This window comes from Capra hircus, chromosome 3, assembly GCF_001704415.2.
Source record: "Capra hircus breed San Clemente chromosome 3, ASM170441v1, whole genome shotgun sequence".
Lineage (NCBI taxonomy): Eukaryota > Metazoa > Chordata > Mammalia > Artiodactyla > Bovidae > Capra > Capra hircus.
In genome coordinates, this window is record NC_030810.1 from 111,492,912 (window position 1) to 111,510,986 (window position 18,075).

Consider the following 18,075-nt stretch of genomic DNA (forward strand, 5'->3'; position numbering starts at 1 on the left):
AATGCAACACTGACAACACTCTGGGAACAGAATTAAATTACAAATGGGAGCCAGATTTGTCAAAGTTTGAATCTGAGTTTGGTACTACCTTCTCACACTAACATGGTAAAGAAAAATGCTAAAATCAAGCCTTCTTACAAGAGAGTGTGTTTGTGATGTTGACTAGGACTTTGATGAATCTGCAATCCATGATTCAACTGTCTTTGACTATGAGGTCTGGTTTTTTGATTCCAGCCCATGACCTGGGACCATGCCGAATCCAAGCTGACAAGGGATAACTTTACAATGCATTACAGACTGGGGACATCCAGCTACAAGCTCTGGTGTGATTCTGTGGACAGAATTTGGAGGATCAATTTATCAGAAAGAAATTTATCTTGACACTTGGGTGACTCTTGCTTGGGCATTAGGTACCAGCTGGACTTATTTGAACATTGCAGATAATATCAATCAGAACCCACTGCTTCTGTTTCTGCAAAAACCAACAATTCTAGTTCAGTTGGAATGGGCTACTTTCAGACTCTGCCTCAGAGATCTTCAGTCATGTTAATGAAGTTAGAATCTGCCTTGAAATGAGACGGTTGAAACTTTCAAGCCCATTCACCTTGACTCTCCTGAAAAGAAAAGGGTTGGAAGGTTGAATCAATTTCCCTAGTTGTTGCGGTCCTTTAATGGACCGGAACCTGGTGGTCCGGAGTCGACCGATATGAAAGTAAAGGAGAAAGAAAGAGGCTGATATTCCTTGGTTTACACAGAAAGCCAATAAAGTCCCTGACAAGGGACTTGCTTTGTTCACGGAGGCCTCAGGCACCCTCTTGATGGAGTGAAGACGCAGAGCGCCTTCTGGAGAGGGTCTTAGAAGCCTGGGCAGAAAAGTGAACTCAGAGGGCCTCTGTGCTCCAAGGGATCAACCTGAAAAAGAGAGAGAGAGAGAGAAAGACATGGGGACAAGAGCTCTGATGGAGCAAAGGTGTTTTAATTAACTTGGTGTGTGTATATATACTGTCTTACAAAGTTGTTATTCTTAGCAAAGATAAAGATTAAAGTTCCAGACTTACAAAACATAGGCAATCCATATTAAAGAGAGAGATTTGTAAACGATCACTTTTACTGTAAGGTTCACAAGGAGGAAGAGGATACTTATCACTGTATAGAAAAATTAATGATGGAAATGCCTAGATTCTTCAGCCCCTGGGAGAGGCTCGCCTCTCCTCTTAATTCCTGAGTATTCCTGACAGATCTGAAACAGCACACAGGAAGCCTCCTGTTAAATGTATCCTGACACTTAGTCAATGATTTAATCAAACCTGTCTGTGTAAAACCCCAAAAAGATACAGTTTAGAGAGCTTCAGGGTTGGTGAATATGTGGAGATTGGGAAGAAATGCTTCAGGGCAAGAAAGCTCTGGGCCTTTCACCTGTACTGGCTCCAGCTGTCTCTTCCATCTGGCTGTTCCTGAGTTATACCCTTTTCTAATAAACTCATCATCTAGTAGATAAAATGTTTCATTGAGTTTTCTGAGCCACTCTAGCAATTTAATTGAACCCAAGGAGGGATTCACTGGAACCTCCAATCCACAGCCAGTCAGTCAAAGCACAGGTGACAGTCTGGACTTGCAACCCGTGTCTGGAGTAGGGGATTCAAGGGACAGACTTGTAGGACTGAGCCCTTCACATGGGGATCTGACGCTGTCTCCTGGTAGACTGGGTCAAAATGGAGTTGAGTTGTAGGACATCCCATTAGGTGTCAGTGAATTCCTTGGTATTGTGAGAACCCTCTCGAAAACAGAGATGTTGCAAATAGTACCAAATCATTTTAGAGACACTGTCCCAACTGTCAAAATTGGAGGAATAAAGGAAATGGACAGCTGTGACCTCAATTTCTTTTTTTCCTACTGAACCTAAATAATAATCAGCTTTTCCTCTTTAACATACCTATGCAGAGAGCTTGATTTGACTAACCAATAATAGAATGGTAGGAAAATTAAGAATGATTTTTCCCTGCTCCTCAGTCTCCCATAGGGGTTCCCTAGAAAGAGAAGCAAATGTGTGTCTGGGATACCTGAGACTAGAAGTTCCAAACTCTGAAAGTCTAAAGTAGAAATCACCAGCTTACAAGGTGTTATTGTAAAACATCACTCCAGGTTTCAATTTGTAAAAGGAATTAAAAGAAACTGAGAGTCACAAAGTGCACAAAGTGATGTAATTTATTCCCCTCCCCTCCTTGTTAGCATTCCATTTTTCCACCTCTGAGGGTCTGGGCTTAGGAGCTGGCTTCCTGTCTCACACCACAGCTCTCAGCGGTAGAACAGGAGCACAGCTGCCTCAGTGATCTCCCGGCTGGAGCTGTAACCCTGGTGAGCTCCGTATCCGTTCCAGTCAAAGGAGGAGAAATCCCCACACTGCACTGGATTGCCCTCTGGGAAGAATCCTCCTCCACCAATGCAGTGCTGGGGGGCAGAGAGAGAAGACACAGCAAGGGGTTGGCTGTGGACACACCAGGGAGCTCTTAATGGTCAAATCCCCTGTAAATGCGGTCTTCTTCCTACTTGCCTTGACCCCTCCCCTGAAAAAACCTTTCCCTCCAGTGGACTCTGAAACCATGCTTTCCTGAATTCCTTTCTACTTTCCTTCATGCTTATTCTCAGACCCCCTCAACCATGCTTTTTCCTCAATGGATCCCCTAAAGGCTATTGATTCCTCACAATTCTGTCCACACCTCACTCTCCTGATGATGGTCTGTCTTCTCCCATGCCTTTTGCTAGGACCAGCATAATCACCTATTGCCAAGATACACTCCTAAATCTGAATGACCAGCCAGGTATTTTCTGGGCTTGAAACCCCATATCCAGCTGCCCTGTGAATGTCTCCACCTACATATCACTAAATCTAAAACTCCACTTAAGCAAAACAAAACTAATTCGCTCTCTTGCTGCCCTTGAATCTATTTCTCCTCCTGTCACCCATCTTAATTGATAGCACTCAATCACCCAAAACAAAACCCTGAAGTCTGTTGCCTCTTTCACTTCCCATGCCCCAAGTTCATTTAATCATCAAGAACTGCTGATTTCACTGTCTAGGCATCCATGCTTGCTCTATTAAATTTATCAAGGCCACCCTGGCTCAGGTCCTCAGTATTTCACACCTGTACCTTTACCTGTACCTGCCTCATGGTCTCACTGGAGAAGGCAATGGCACCCCACTCCAGTTCTCTTGCCTGGAAAATCCCATGGACGGAGGAGCCTGGTAGGCTGCAGTCCATGGGGTCGCTAAGAGTCGGGCACGACTTCACTTTCGCTTTTCACTTTCATACATTGGAGAAGGAAATGGCAACCCACTCCAGTGTTCTTGCCTGGAGAGTCCCCCCAGAGACAGAGGAGCCTAGCAGGCTGCCATCTGTGGGGTCGCACAGAGTCGGACACGGCTGAAGCAACTTAGCAGCAGCAGCATGGTCTCACTGACTCATTTCCCTGCTCTTGAATGATCAGGTCACTAATCTGTTCAAACTCCTCTAATGTGTCCCCTAACATCAGATTATAGGTGTCCCATCACCTATAACATAAACTCTGTGTCCTGAACATAATTCAAAAGCCCCTCCTTGCCCTACTTCTTGCAAGTATTTCCAGCATCAGCTCTTGATTCTACACCATGTGCATACCATGATACAATTTACACAACAGCTCACTGCCCCCTCAACACACCATGGTCTATTAAATCCCAGTGATTTTGAACATGTCAGTCACTCATGCTCAAGGACACTACTCTGCCCCTTGCTGCCTATTGAATTTTACACACATCTTTCGACATTCAGCAAAGATGTCACCTTCCTTCAGAATCAACTGTGTGCCATTCGTACAGGTAGCAGCTCCTGTATTGTGTTCCCGGAGCCCCTTGTTTATGTTGCTACCACAGGCGATACCACATGAGGCTGCAATCATGCATTTATATCTCTCTCCCACTCAGTCTGAGCTCCTTAGGATGACTCTGTCAGCTTTGCTTCTCTAATAGCTGCACTTTGTAGGTTCCTTAGCATGTATTTTTAAGGGATCAGTGCTTGCAAGGGTACATGCAAATCAGCATTAATGAGCAAGATAAGGCTCCTTGGAAGCCAGTGTAGGGGGAACACGTTTCACCCTACTCCCAGAGCCCACACCTGCATCATCCCCCAAATCATAATCTAGGGACCCTTCCATGAAGACACAGCTATCACACCTCGACCGAGAAATGGACAACTGGTAACTGAACGGGGAAGTGAAGATGTCCTTGACTTCAGGGTCACGTTTCTCAGACTGACAGTTGTGGAAGGAAAAGGTACTGAATGAATATTCTTGTTCTTAGAGCTCTGACTCTCTCTTCCTCCAGCCCCCCAGCCATAAATGTCCTTCAGAGACAGTCTCCACTAACCACAACTACGGTGCTCTCTTCTCAATACTGGGAAAAAATAAAAACATAAAGTTTCTACATTGAATGTAGAATAGCATCATGATCTCGACATAGGAAAATACTTCTTAAACACAGCATCAAAGTACTAATCATACATGAGAATACAGATAAATTGGACTTCAATACAGGAAATTATATCCATTAGACAAAGGTACAAACTTTCAGTTATAAAATAAGTCCTGGGGATGTAAAGTATAGATAGTGACTATAGTTAATAATACTGATTGGTACTGATTGGTACACTGAAAAGTTACGAACAGAGTAGATATTAAAATTTTTTATCACAAGACAAAAGAATTTGAAACTATTTGTGATGGTGGATGTTGACTAGAGTTACTGTGATGATCATTTCAAAATACATAAAAATATAGAATCATTATGTTATATACTTGAAGCTAATAAAATGGTTTATGTCCATTGAATCTCAATTTAAAAGCAATGCTGCTACTGCTGCTAAGTCGCTTCAGTCGTGTCCGACTCTGTGCAACCCCATAGATGGAAGCCCACGAGGCTCCCCTGTCCCTGGGATTCTCCAGGCAAGAACACTGGAGTGGGCTGCCATTTCCTTCTCCAATGCATGAAAGTGAAAAGTGAAAGTGAAGACATTCAGTTGTGTCTGATTCTTCACAACTCCATGGACTGCAGCCTACCAGGCTCCTCAATAGTAACAATTTTAAAAGTATGTCCACAAAATACCAGCAAAAGAATAAAATGCAAGCCAAGGAGATTTACATTAAAACATCCCAATCAAGTGTTCCCATGCACACGTAGACACACACACACAAGCCAGGGATCATCCCTAAACTCACAAACTCAGTGTTGCAGCCAGTGACTCTCATCCCAGCACACAGGGCATTGGCAGCTCCCTCATTGTTAAACACCCTGAACTGGACAAATCCTGCAGCAAATTCTCCTGGAAAAGAGAGGCAGAGAAAGGCCTAAGTATTCAAAAGATGAACTGGAAACAATTTCCCTTTGACCAGCCCAGGGATTCCCTAAATCAACAGGTCAGGTTACAGCCCAGCACTCCAAGCTTAGGGGATGAAACCCAACACTTCTCTGGACAGCAGCTGCTACATCATGGCTCTGAATTTGGCTGGAAGGGAACCTCCTTCCATCTGAGCTAACAAGACCAAGGCTTATGTTCACAAGAGTCACTTGTCCGCCTAGGGCTCATTGAAGAAATTAGAGTCCACTGAGAGATCAGCAAGAAGACCTCCAGAGGTCCAGCAGGAATAAGCAATGATCAAAAGTGGCCATCGATTCATGTCAATGTATGGCAAAACCAATACAGTATTGTAAAGTAAAATAAAGTAAAAATAAAAAAAAAAGAAGTTGCCATTGGTCTCTGCTTGCACACTTCTCATCCAATTACCATGACTTTATTTGCCCTACCTACCATTACCTGCTCTCATTGAAACAGTAAATGTAAAAACTGATGGTTCGCATTTTCCCACCAAACATTAACTTTAGTAGTGTTAGTCTCAGTCGTGGTTGACTCTTTGTGACACCACAGAATGCAGCCCGCCAGGTTCCTCTGTCCTAGAGTTTTCCCGGCAAGAATACTGGAGTGGGTAGCCATTTCCTTCTCCAGGGGACCTTCCCTACTGAGGTATCAAACCCACGTCTCCTGTTTTATCATGCTGAAAAAATGTCTTCTTTCAAATAACAGCTATCCATCATAACAAAAACAAATTTTTCTCACTACTTTCCAAGTAGTTCTCACCTGGGAACATTAGCTTGCCTTTTTTGTGTAACTATTATGTCACACAGTATATTGATTAAGAAGTCTGGCTTTATGTTCTCTACAATGGAGAGGACAGTAATTCTAACTCCATAGATTTTTCAGGATGATTAAATGACACAAAACCATGTCAAGTTTCCAGAAAACAGTTTGGTGTGTTTTATTGATATGCATTCCATAAATGCTGGCAATCATTAATTGTTGTTATTTACCCTTCCCCCAAGAGTGCAGCAAAGGATTGATGACTGGGATTTGGAAGCAGATACTCACGCTGACCATTTGGTGAGTAATAAGATGCAGTTTTCTCAGCATCACCAAAGTCATAGTCGACAGGAATGGCTGGGCCGTTGTCAGTCCAGCACTTCCCTGCTCCATACTTCACTGGGAATTTCTACAGGGATGAAAATACAGATTGAGGAGAGTAGAGATACTGCTGTACTGGGAAGTAGAGGATTTAACGCCTCAGGCAGCATTATTCAGACAACAGTCTGAATGATAGGAATTCTTTGCCATCCCTACTCATAGCTCAGAAGCTGACCAGCTTCAAGACCCTTGTTTTTCTCCTTCTTTACCCACTCCCTTCTTCCCCGGAGCTTCTTGTGCTTCCTGGCTCACAGTTCCTCTGAGAGGCAGCACACTAGTTCACAGGGACCCAGAGGTAGGAGAAAGCCAAGCAGAGGTTCCTCTTAGTGCAATGACCAGAGCAGACTTACTCCCCATCCAAAACATTGGTTCTCTGTTCACCAAAAGACCACCCCCAACCCCCAGCCAGCAGCCCCATGTACCTGGTAGAGGCCAAACAGATTATGCCCCAGTCTCCGGAAGAAGCCCGTGTTGGTGTGGTACCTCAGCAGGGAGCTGTTCCTCCAGTGCTGCAGGGGGGACTTGTTGGGCACATGCCAGATGCCCAGGTCCTGGGCCTGGATGTCGTAGTAGCCGGGGTTCTGCAGAGGGACACACACTCAGCCTTACTGACCTGGGAGGTACCACCAGCCAAAGACAGACATACGCAACCCTCACTTGAGCTGAGAGCTGTGGACTTCAGGAGGCCAGGTGCCCAGCAGTGCTCAGAAACCCAACCTCCTCCAGCAGACAATGAGGCCGCACCACCCAAACAGCCTTGGTGGGAGGAAGCTGTGATTCAAGACGTGGGCTTCTGTCTTTCTTCTCCAGCCCCACCTTCACCTCCCCGTCTCCCGCCCTCCCTTCCACATGCTCTGCTCCAGCCACACCCCGCTCCCCATCCTTCCCAGCTGGGTACTCAGTACCTTGTAGTCATCGCTGGTGGCGGCCTCTGCAGACCCAAACGTGTTGTAGTTGGCCCAGTTGCCGTCGCCCTCTGGGTAGTCAGCCCTGTTGCCCTGCTGGCTGGACCAGCGATCGCCCAAAGTGCATTTCCCATGCATGTTGTTCTCATGGACGCTGGCCACCAGGGTCCAGCCACCACCCCCAGAGGTCATGTCACAGAAGGTCTGGTAGATGACACCATTCTCAGTGCGGAGGTGATACAGGCCATCTGCAGAGGGAACCAGCCAGAGACCCCCCTGTCTGAGAACAGGGAATCCCTGTCAGGCCCCATCACCAGAAAGAATTTGGGAAGTCAGAAATGTATCCTGAAGGCTCCTACACACACCCATTTCTTGACGACAATTCTCTGTGGGTAATCTTAGAGCAGAAACACTGACTGCCTTTGTCCAGGCTTCCTTTTCAAAAACGCTTTATAAAGCAAACATCCAAGAAGACAGAGATGGTATCTCCCTCTGGATAGAGCCTCCTTCTGACCACCCGAGGCCTGATAAGAGCACCTGACCACATCTCAAGTCCACATCAGGATGTGGCCTCTGCAACTCAGAGCTAAGGGCAGGCATGGTCACCGCCCATCTTATGAGATTCGGATTCCCTAAGTGCAGAGTTCCTCCTCATACTCAGCCCCAAAGAAAATAAGCTGTAATATCAGAAAAGACTTGTACTTGCTTGATGATTCCAATTTATGAGCTGCTTGGCAAACAAATTACATGTGCAGATATCTCCTGGACCTCTTCACATCACTGTGATGGGACAGGACGAGGGAAACAACACAGGAAAAAGCTGATGCTCTGGCTACTTCTGCGTTAGTGAGTAATAAAGGACTATGTCTCTGCCTGCCAGAATCTATGACACTGGGGCAGACTAACTATTTAGCTTACTTACAAGAAGGAGAAAATCTTAAGCCATCAGAGCTCTGGTTGCCAAACTAAGAGTCACCAGGAACACCAGAAACATTCTCCCTGTGTTCAGAAAATCATGTCTCCTACAACTAGATGGGACCCAAAAGCCTCAAAATTCCCACTGGAAATATCCTAGACTGGACGCTGGAGTCAGAGCCGACACGAGTGGTAGGCACACCCCTTTTGATCTCCATGACCAGGATCTGTAGTGAAAAAGGGGCCAAAAGGAGAGGATGCTGAGTTTGTTTATTACTCACCACCAGCTCTATGGCAAGTTTCTTTGATTTCCTTGCAGGTTCTGGGCAGGAAAGACAGGAAAGGGGCACAGATTTCGTTCCCCCAGACCTTCCCAACAGAAGGGGTCACTGTAGAGGATGTGAGGATAATTCTCATTAATAGTGTTGCACGGCTCACTCCAGCCTTCCTGGTCATTGACTCCCAGCTCCTTTCTCCTTCACAGGCTCATCACTGGGCATTGCAGGCCCCGAGGTCAGTGTCTTCTCTGCTAAGACTAGCTGAGCCACCATCTAGTACAGGCTTAACTCAACCTGCATTCTTCTCCACAACTAATTAAACACGAAAATTCGCTTTATGCCTATTGTGATAAATGGAATTGTGAGGATGAGGATTAGGGAAGAATGTTCCCTGGACACAACCCTGACCACCAAGCACCCTCTGGAAATCCCAAAGCCAAGGCCACGGGAGCAGGAGCAGCTAGAAGAAAATAGTCTTCGTCTCTAGGACTCCCCTGAGCCCCCTCAGCCATACAGAGACACAGACTGGGGCCCCAGGACAGGGCTTAGCTTCAGACCAAACATCCAGAGAGACAGCAACCAACACTAGGCCACAGCTCAATTTGGCTGCAAAGTGCGGCTTCTCTGCATCTCCACGACTCCACTCTGGGCCAGAACATCAGCATCCAGCCCAGCTCCACTCCCTCTGCTCCGCTGTGCACCTGGGTGAGCTCATGAAACTGCTGCTCCTGAGTGACTTACCTGCACCCCGCCCTCTGGCAGCCAGAGAGAGGAACAGCAGGAGGCTGAATCTGGCACCTGGCCCCTAAAGAAAGCAGGTGCAGAACATCATTGGCGGGTTCATTCTTTCTCTCCCTTCCACCCTTGCTGATCCATCGTTTTTCATATTCCTATTATGATCTCTGAACTTTCTGCATATGGAAACCTCAAATGGAAAGTGACGGGATTCTGAGCATTCTCGAACCTCCTAGAATAGACCCCACCTCATCCAAGAGACTTAGCAGCAGATCCCATCCTCAAATCCTTAAGGGCCCACAGGTTCCTTTCTCTGAAACTCTGCATCCCTGAGACAAAGATCAGACCTGAGCTGGCATCGTGGCTCCCCACACACTCGGATCTTGTCTCAGACTCAGCTTCCTCACAGCACGGAGAGCTATCCCCTTCCTTCCTCGCAGATGCCAGGAGCTGAGACTTCCCTGCCAGGTGCAGACTCAGAGCTACTGCCTCTGCAGAGAGTCCTGACATGAGTGAAGTGCTGAGCCTTTATGGGGAGAGCAAAGCAAGTGGGCCCTGCCCATCCCAGGCCACTTTGAGCTGCAAGCCCCTCCCTCAGGCTTTCTTCCCTTGAAGGTTCCTAAGCCTCGGCTCCAGCAATGAGAAGGATTGTGTAACTGTCTGGAGGGGCAGGAGGCAGCAGTCTTGGTCACACAGGTGACACTCACCATGAGGAGGGCGAGCCCTGCAGGGTCACAGCACACACAGTGTTGCCTTCCATTAACAACTCTCGGGATGGATGGGACCTCACAGTTCTCCCCTGCAGCCTGTCCTGCTCCCACCTCAGTCAATGCTCCAGGGCCTCACACACCTCCATCAGGTTGTCATCCTTCCAGTCTCTCTTGAAACTTCTCCATGAAGCCCTCCCTGCACCCCCACCCCAGGCAAGGCTGACGGATACTCCCCAGGCCTAATAGGGACTTTGTCACCTGAAATATGACATGTGCCACACTGTCATGTCATTCGGTTTTAATTTGGAGGCTGAAATAATTGAAAATTTACAGAATATTGTGAAAATAAGAGCAGTGCAAAGAAACACATATAGCCTCTACCCAGATCCCCTGTTAGTTTGTATTCTACCCAATTTGCTTTATCATGCATGCCTTCTCTCTTTACGCACACAAAAACTCACACAGCCTTTCTTTCTTCAACATATTGAGGATAAATTACATATATGAAGGCCTTTTCCCTAGAGAAGTATGTCCTTTCCCAATACAGATATTCTCATATTAACCACAGTGCAATTATCAACTTCTATCATTAATTCTTTTTAATGTAACTGGTACTTTGCTAGGGCCCGCTAGCCTGGGAGTTCTACTCAGCTCAGCCAGCATTCATCAGACTAAATTTTCTCTGGCTTTCATTACCTCCCATTATTAGGAGATTTCCTGTCCACACTGAAGCCCAAAATCCCCAGGGGATGTCTTGATATTCAGTCACTCAGTGATGTCTGACTCTGCGATCCCATGAACTGCAGCAAGCCAGGCTCCCCTGTCCCTCAGTATCTCCCAGAATTGGCTCAAACTCATCTCTATTGAATCGGAAATGCCATCCAACCATCTCATCCTCCATCATCCCCTTTTCCACCTGCCTTCCTCCTTTCCCAGCATCAGGGTCTTTTCCAATGAGCCAGCTCTTTGCATCAGGTGGCCAAAGTATTGGAGTTTCAGCTTCAGCATTGTCTTTCCAATGAATAGCCAAGGTTGATTTCCTTTAGGATTGATTGGCTTTATCTCCTTGCAGTCCAAGGGATTCTCAAGAGCCTTCTCCAGCACCACAGTTCAAAAGCACCAATCCTTCAGTGCTCAGCATTTTTTATGGTCCAACTCTCACATCTATACATGACTACTGGAAAAACCATATCTTTGACTATATGGACATTTGACCATATTTGACTATATGACTACAGGGTCAGAAAAGTGATAACTCTGCTTTTTAATACACTGTCTAGGTTCATCATAGCTTACAACTAGATTTCACCATTCCACACCCATGTCAGCCTGACTCCTTTCAGCTCTGTCCACTGCCCAGGCTCTGGCTGACCACTGATACCTCATTTCCATCACCTCTGCTGCTGGGGCTGCTCTGGGGTCAGATGCTGATGTTAGAGCTCTGCTTCCTCTCACTCCTAGGCCTCCAGCCCTACATCTCTTTGATGTCCAAGGTGCAGAAACCATCCAGCTTGTTCAGTGCAGAGGAAAGCAAATGCCTTACACACATATAAACCACTATCTAATCCAAGGCCTGAATGTTATTAATAACTTACATTTATCCATGCACTCTACTACATCATAACCACCTGAATTTGTTTTCAGAGAGGACAGAGTTGGAGGGAGAGATGGAGAGAGGACTGACCTGTCTCCCATACATCTCTGTTTGCTACAGCCATAGGGAAATGACCACTAATACCACTTAATCAGGCAGTTTCTCAGGTAGTCATCCAGGTTGGTCACTGTGATTAACTCCCTCCTTTTTGGAGGCACAGGAAAGACTGCACCTCTCCTCTGTGAAGTTAAGTGGGCCATGGGACTTGTGCTAGCCAAGAAATGTGAGCAGAAAGGGTCACTTTCAAGCTGAAGCCTTTACCAGGCAGGGCACAAGTCCACACCATCCTTTTTCCAGTCTCAGGAAATGACCCCATAAAATATGGGGCCCTGGATTGGTGGTACATTTATGTCTGATGACAAAACTAATCTTCAAGGTTGGAAGGATGGCATTCTGTGTTCTGTTTTAGGGGAAATGCTAAATGTGTTGCCTGTGGTGTCTCAGAAGGTGTGTGATGTACTGACTGCACCGGGGCCTTAAAGGAAGACCTCAGGGAAACAATGTCAGCACTGTGTGTCAGGTGTCTTAGTTCTGTATTACAAAACAGATGGTCTGGGAGAAAAAACAGTCTGTTTTGCAAGGAGAGATGAAAGGAATAACAGATTCTGGGTCTTCAGCAGGCAAATAGCATGGAAAATTTTCTTCATAAATCATCTTCAACAAGGACACACACACATGAACACACATAATAGCTCCCAAAACACGTTCCCATATGCACCTCACTAACGAGCAAATATTTTTCTATTCGGTATCCCATATACAGGGCTTCCCTGGTGGCTCAGACAGTAAAGAATCTGTCTGCTGTGTGCGAGACCTGGGATCGATCCCTGAGTTGGAAAGATCCCCTGGAGGAGGGTATGGCAACCCACTCCAGTATTCTTGCCTGGAGAGTCCCCTTGGACAGAGAAGTCTGTGACAACTACAGTTCACGGTGTCACAAAGAGTCAGACACGACTGAGTGACTAAGCACAGCATATTCCATGTAAAATAAGCTGACTAGTTACACAGACCCAAGCTAGCAGCTGAGAAATGTTGCTGCTACATGATATCAAACTTCTAAAATTTGACTAGTAAAATTTGAGGGAATAAAACAACATATTTGGATTGAGTCACCTTCCAGATGTTCATTCTTTGGCCGTCAACACGTGGTATCATCCTCTGCTGAATACTGTCTCTAACATGAGACACTTGATAATATGTGGCCAAAGGCATATTCAGTGACCTCTACCAAAAGGATATGTAACTACTAGATGACACCTTATAAAGTCCAAAAACCTCGGCCAGGGAAGGAAGGGTTGTGTCTGTAACTGACATTCTGAAATAAAGTGTGCCTAATATCCAAAATCCTAATATTTGGGGTAATAACATGTATACAGTAATAACATGTATTACTGTCTTTTTAAAAACTATGAAATCGGATTTTAGGTAACAGTATATATCTTGAGGATCACTTTGCATTAAATTTTCAAACTGAATAATTCTACACACCTTTAAAAAATGTTACCATATCTATTCTCACTTAAAAGCCCATCCTGATTTTATCCCAGTAAGTACACTAGCATTTCAACCTTACAGAATATCACAGTGTCAGAGAGTGTTTTGCCTATGTTCTCCTCTAGGATTTTTATAGTTTCTGGTCTTACGTTTAGATCTTTAATCCATTTTCAGTTTATTTTTATGTATGGTGTTAGAAAGTGATCTAGTTTCATTCTTTTACAAGTGGTTGACCAGTTTTCCCACCACCACTTGTTAAAGAGATTGTCTTTAATCTATTGTATATTCTTGTCTCTTTTGTCAAAGATAAGGTGTCCATTGGTGTGTGGGTTTATCTCTGGGCTTTCTATTTTGTTCCATTGATCTATATTTCTGTCTTTGTGCCAGGACCATACAGTCTTGATGACAGTGGCTTTGTAGTAGAGCCTGAAGTCAGGCAGGTTGATTCCTCCAGTTCCATTCTTCTTTCTCAAGATTGCTTTGGCTAATCGAGGTTTTTTGTATTTCCATACGAATCGTGAAATTATTTGTTCTAGCTCTGTGAAAAATACCGCTGGTAGCTTGATAGGGATTGCATTGAATCTGTAGATTGCTTTGGGTAGTATACTCATTTTCACTATATTGATTCTTCCAATCCATGAACATGGTATATTTCTCCACCTATTAGTGTCTTCTTTGATTTCTTTCATCAGTGTTTTATAGTTTTTGATATATAGGTCTTTAGTTTCTTTAGGTAGGTATATTCCTAAGTATTTTATTCTTTTCGTTGCAATGGTGAATGGAATTGTTTCCTTAATTTCTTTTTCTACTTTCTCATTATTAGTGTATAGGAATGCAAGGGATTTCTGTGTGTTGATTTTATATCCTGCAACTTTACTATATTCATTGATTAGCTCTAGTAATTTTCTGGTGGAGTCTTTAGGGGTTTCTATGTAGAGGATCATGTCATCTGCAAACAGTGAGAGTTTTACTTCTTCTTTTCCAGCTGGATTCCTCTTATTTCTTTTTCTGCTCTGATTGTGGCTAAAACTTCCAGAACTATGTTGAATAGTAGCGGTGAAAGTGGGCACCCTTGTCTTGTTCCTGACTTTAAAGGAAATGCTTTCAATTTTTCACCATTGAGGATAATGTTTGTGGTGGGTTTGTCATATATAGCTTTTATTGTGTTGAGGTATGTTCCTTCTATTCCTGCTTTCTGGAGAGTTGTTATCATAAATGGATGTTGAATTTTGTCAAAGGCCTTCTCTGCGTCTATTGAGATAATCATATGGCTTTTATTTTTCAATTCGTTAATGTGGTGAATTACATTGATTGATTTGCAGATATTGAAGAATCCTTGCATCCCTGGGATAAAGCCCACGTGGTCATGGTGTATTATCTTTTTAATGTGTTGTTGGATTCTGATTGCTAGAATTTTGTTAAAGATTTGTTATCTATGTTCATCAGTGACATTGGCCTGTAGTTTTCTTTTTTGTGGCATCTTTGTCAGGTTTTGGTATTAGGGTGATGGTGGCCTCATAGAATGAGTTTGGAAGTTTACCTTCCTCTGCAATTTTCTGGAAGAGTTCCAGTAGGATAGGTGTTAGCTCTTCTCGAAATTTTTGGTAGAATTCAGCTGTGAAGCCATCTGGACCTGGGCTTTTGTTTGCTGGAAGATTTCTGATTACAGTTTCAATTTCCATGCTTGTGATGGGTCTGTTAAGATATTCTATTTCTTCCTGGTTCCATTTTGGAAAGTTGTACTTTTCTAAGAATTTGTCCATTTCTTCCACGTTGTCCATTTTATTGGCATATAATTGCTGATAGTAGTTTCTTATGATCCTTTGTATTTCTGTGTTGTCTGTTGTGATCTCTCCATTTTCATTTCTAATTTTATTGATTTGATTTTTCTCCCTTTGTTTCTTGATGAGTCTGGCTAATGCTTTGTCAATTTTATTTATCCTTTCAAAGAACCACTTTTTGGCTTTGTTGATTGTTGCTATGGTCTCTTTTGTCCATCAGCAGAGGAATGGATAAGAAAGCTGTGGTACATATACACAATGGAGTATTACTCAGTCATTAAAAAGAATACATTTGAATCAGTTCTAATGAGGTGGATGAAACTGGAGTCTATTATACAGAGCGAAGTAAGCCAGAAAGAAAAACACCAATACAGTATACTAACACATATATATGGAATTTTGAATGATGGTAATGATAACCCTGTATGCAAGACAGCAAAAGAGACACAGATGTATATAACAGACTTTTGGACTCTGTGGGAGAGGGCGAGGGTGGGATGATTTGGGAGAATGGCATTGAAATGTGTAAACTATCATGTAAGAAATAAATCGCCAGTCTATGTTCAATACAGGATACAGGATGTTTGGGGCTGGTGCACGGGGATGATCCAGAGAGATGATATGGGGTGGGAGGTGGGAGGGGGGTTCATGATTGGGACCTCATGTACACCCATGGCTGAAACATGTCAATGTATGGCAAAACCAATACAGTATTGTAAAGCAAAATAAAGTAAAAATAAAAACAATTTTTAACAAAAAAATGAATAAAATAAAGTAAAATCACATTTCACAGGACAGATATACACGAAAAACTAAAAAAAGTAATAATATCACAGTGTACTGGGATACTGAGAGTTTGTTTTGTAAAGAAGGCTGAGAGTCAAAGAATTGATGCTTTTGAATAATGGTGCTAGAAAAGACTTTTGAGAGTCCCTAGGACAGCAAGAAGATCACCAGTCAATTCTGAAGGAAATCAACCCTGAATGTTCTTTGGAAGGACTGATGCTGAAGGTGCAGGTCCAATACTTTGGCCACTTGATGGGAACAGTGGACTCATTGGAAAAGACCCTGATGCTGGGAAAGATTAAAGGCAGAAGAAGAAGAAGGCAGCAGAGGATGAGATGGTTGGATAGCATCACCAACCCAATGGACAAAAGTTTGAGCAAATTCTGGGAGATAGTGAGGGACAGGGAAGCATGGCTTGCTGTTGTCCATGGGGCTGCAAAGAGTCAGACACGACTTAGTGACTGAACAATGGCAACAATGGGGTACTGAAAGCTTGTTTTGTAGTCACAACTTCCTGGTGGCAGACCCAGGATTTAGACCTACATGTAGTCTGTTCTTGCAGTTGCCAAATATTCTTGCTCGCAGATGTCTGTCTTTTTCTTTTGTAATTAATCTGTATATATTGAGTAATTCATTTCTTTGACATTCTCAAAATATAAAATATTATCTTACAGATATGGGAAGCCATCACCCCTTTCCTGGGAATTGCTATAAGAGAAAAATAAATATTTGATTGCACTCTTATCAATTATATAATAAAGGCTTGCCTCAAAATTATGAAAATATATTGGAGGAAGTGGTTGATTCTGTCATGGGGAAAGGGAGGTAAATCTTTTTTCTCAAAGAAATCATTGACTCCAGTGTATGAACAATATCAAATATTTAGACTATAAGGGGAATTTAAACTGAACCAAATATTAACAAATGTCATCTAAAGATTGTGGCAGGTAATAATACTTCAATTGCTTGACATACAACATACAAAATTCTTTTCCCAAGAACTAGATATATTGAAGCTAAAGAAGTATATTTATTCTGTGGTTATGGCTTTTCCATTCTGTTAGTGTTAAAATTCTTTCCACTTTGCTGTACACCTAAACTAACACAACAGTGTAGATCAACTATACTCCAATATAATTTTTTAATGTCTTTCATGCAAAATGATATGGATTATAGATGACCAATATTAGCTTCTTAGTCTTTGACAAATTCGGTAATATTATATTGTTTCTCATGAAGTAAATGAATTTTATATAAGTGGTAAGTTTATGATTCTGTGCTGAGCCTAATCTAGCCCTGAGAAAACCAAAGTCTTCATCTCTAATGAGCCAGTATTTGGGCAGGAGCACAACTAAACTGTCCTCCTAAATGACACAGAAGCAACCCTAGAGAATTTAGAAAACAAGCAAAATTCTCAGCTTCGCAGGGAACACTTCATTCCAAGAAGCTCATGGAAGGAGAGAAAGATAAGGCAAAGCTCCTTCACTCCTTACAAGGAAAATTCAGGGGCTATGACAGTTTTGCGAAAAGTCTCCCATCCCTTTCCCTTTAGGGTTACATGCTTATTGTACAACTCTCTCTTCTTTCAGTGATGTCCATCTTTGCTTTATATATTTTGAAGGTCTGTTGTTCATTGCATAAACGTTTATAATTGCTGTATCTTCTTGCCATATTGAACCATTGTTAATAAATAATGTACTTTACTTCCTACAAATTTTTAAGTCTAATTTATCTGATGATACTATACCATCCCTGCTCTCTTTTTATTGTCATTTTCATTGTTGTTCAGTCACTCGATCCTGTCCAACTCTTTAAGACCCCATGGACTGCAGCAAGCCAGGCTTCCCTGTCCTTCACCATTTCTCAGAGATTGCTCAAACTCGTGTCCATTGAGTTAGTGATGACATGCAAACATCTTGCCCTCTGTCATTCCCTTCTCCTCCTGCCTTCAGTCTTTCCCTTCATTGGGGTCTTTTCCAATGAGTCAGTTCTTCCCATCAGGTGACCAAAGTATAGGAACTTCAGCTTCAGCATCAGTCCTTTCAATGAATATTCAGGATCAATTTCCTTTAGGATTGACTAGTTTGATCCCCTTGCAGTCCAAGGGACTCCCAAGAGTCTTCTCCAACACTATAGTTCAAAAGCATCAATTCTTAAATGCTCAGCTTTCTTTATGGTCCAACTCTCACATCCATACATGACTACAGGAAAAACCATAGCTTTGACTAGATGGACCTTCGTCTGCAAAGTAATGTCTTTGCTTTTTAAT

The 18,075-nt window shown here is 43.4% G+C and overlaps 1 protein-coding gene across 1 annotated transcript; it reads right to left on the bottom strand.

The window, feature by feature from the left end:
• On the bottom strand, window positions 2,188-9,755 carry LOC102174011 (intelectin-1a). Its single transcript, XM_018046600.1, has 8 exons — window positions 9,729-9,755; window positions 9,388-9,451; window positions 8,650-8,757; window positions 7,454-7,701; window positions 6,971-7,129; window positions 6,456-6,576; window positions 5,251-5,354; window positions 2,188-2,448 (listed from the first exon to the last, which is right to left on the bottom strand). Exons 1-8 carry the CDS (start codon window positions 9,738-9,740, stop codon window positions 2,296-2,298), a joined length of 969 nt encoding a protein of 322 aa, XP_017902089.1. The 5' UTR covers window positions 9,741-9,755; the 3' UTR covers window positions 2,188-2,295.

Excerpts from the sequence above, each read along its gene's own strand:
- LOC102174011 (XM_018046600.1), bottom strand. Across the intron at positions 7,130-7,453 it reads CCACCAGCGATGACTACAAG|AACCCCGGCTACTACGACAT; the intron begins GTACTGAGTACC and ends GTCCCTCTGCAG. Across the intron at positions 5,355-6,455 it reads TTACTCACCAAATGGTCAGC|GAGAATTTGCTGCAGGATTT; the intron begins GTGAGTATCTGC and ends TCTCTTTTCCAG.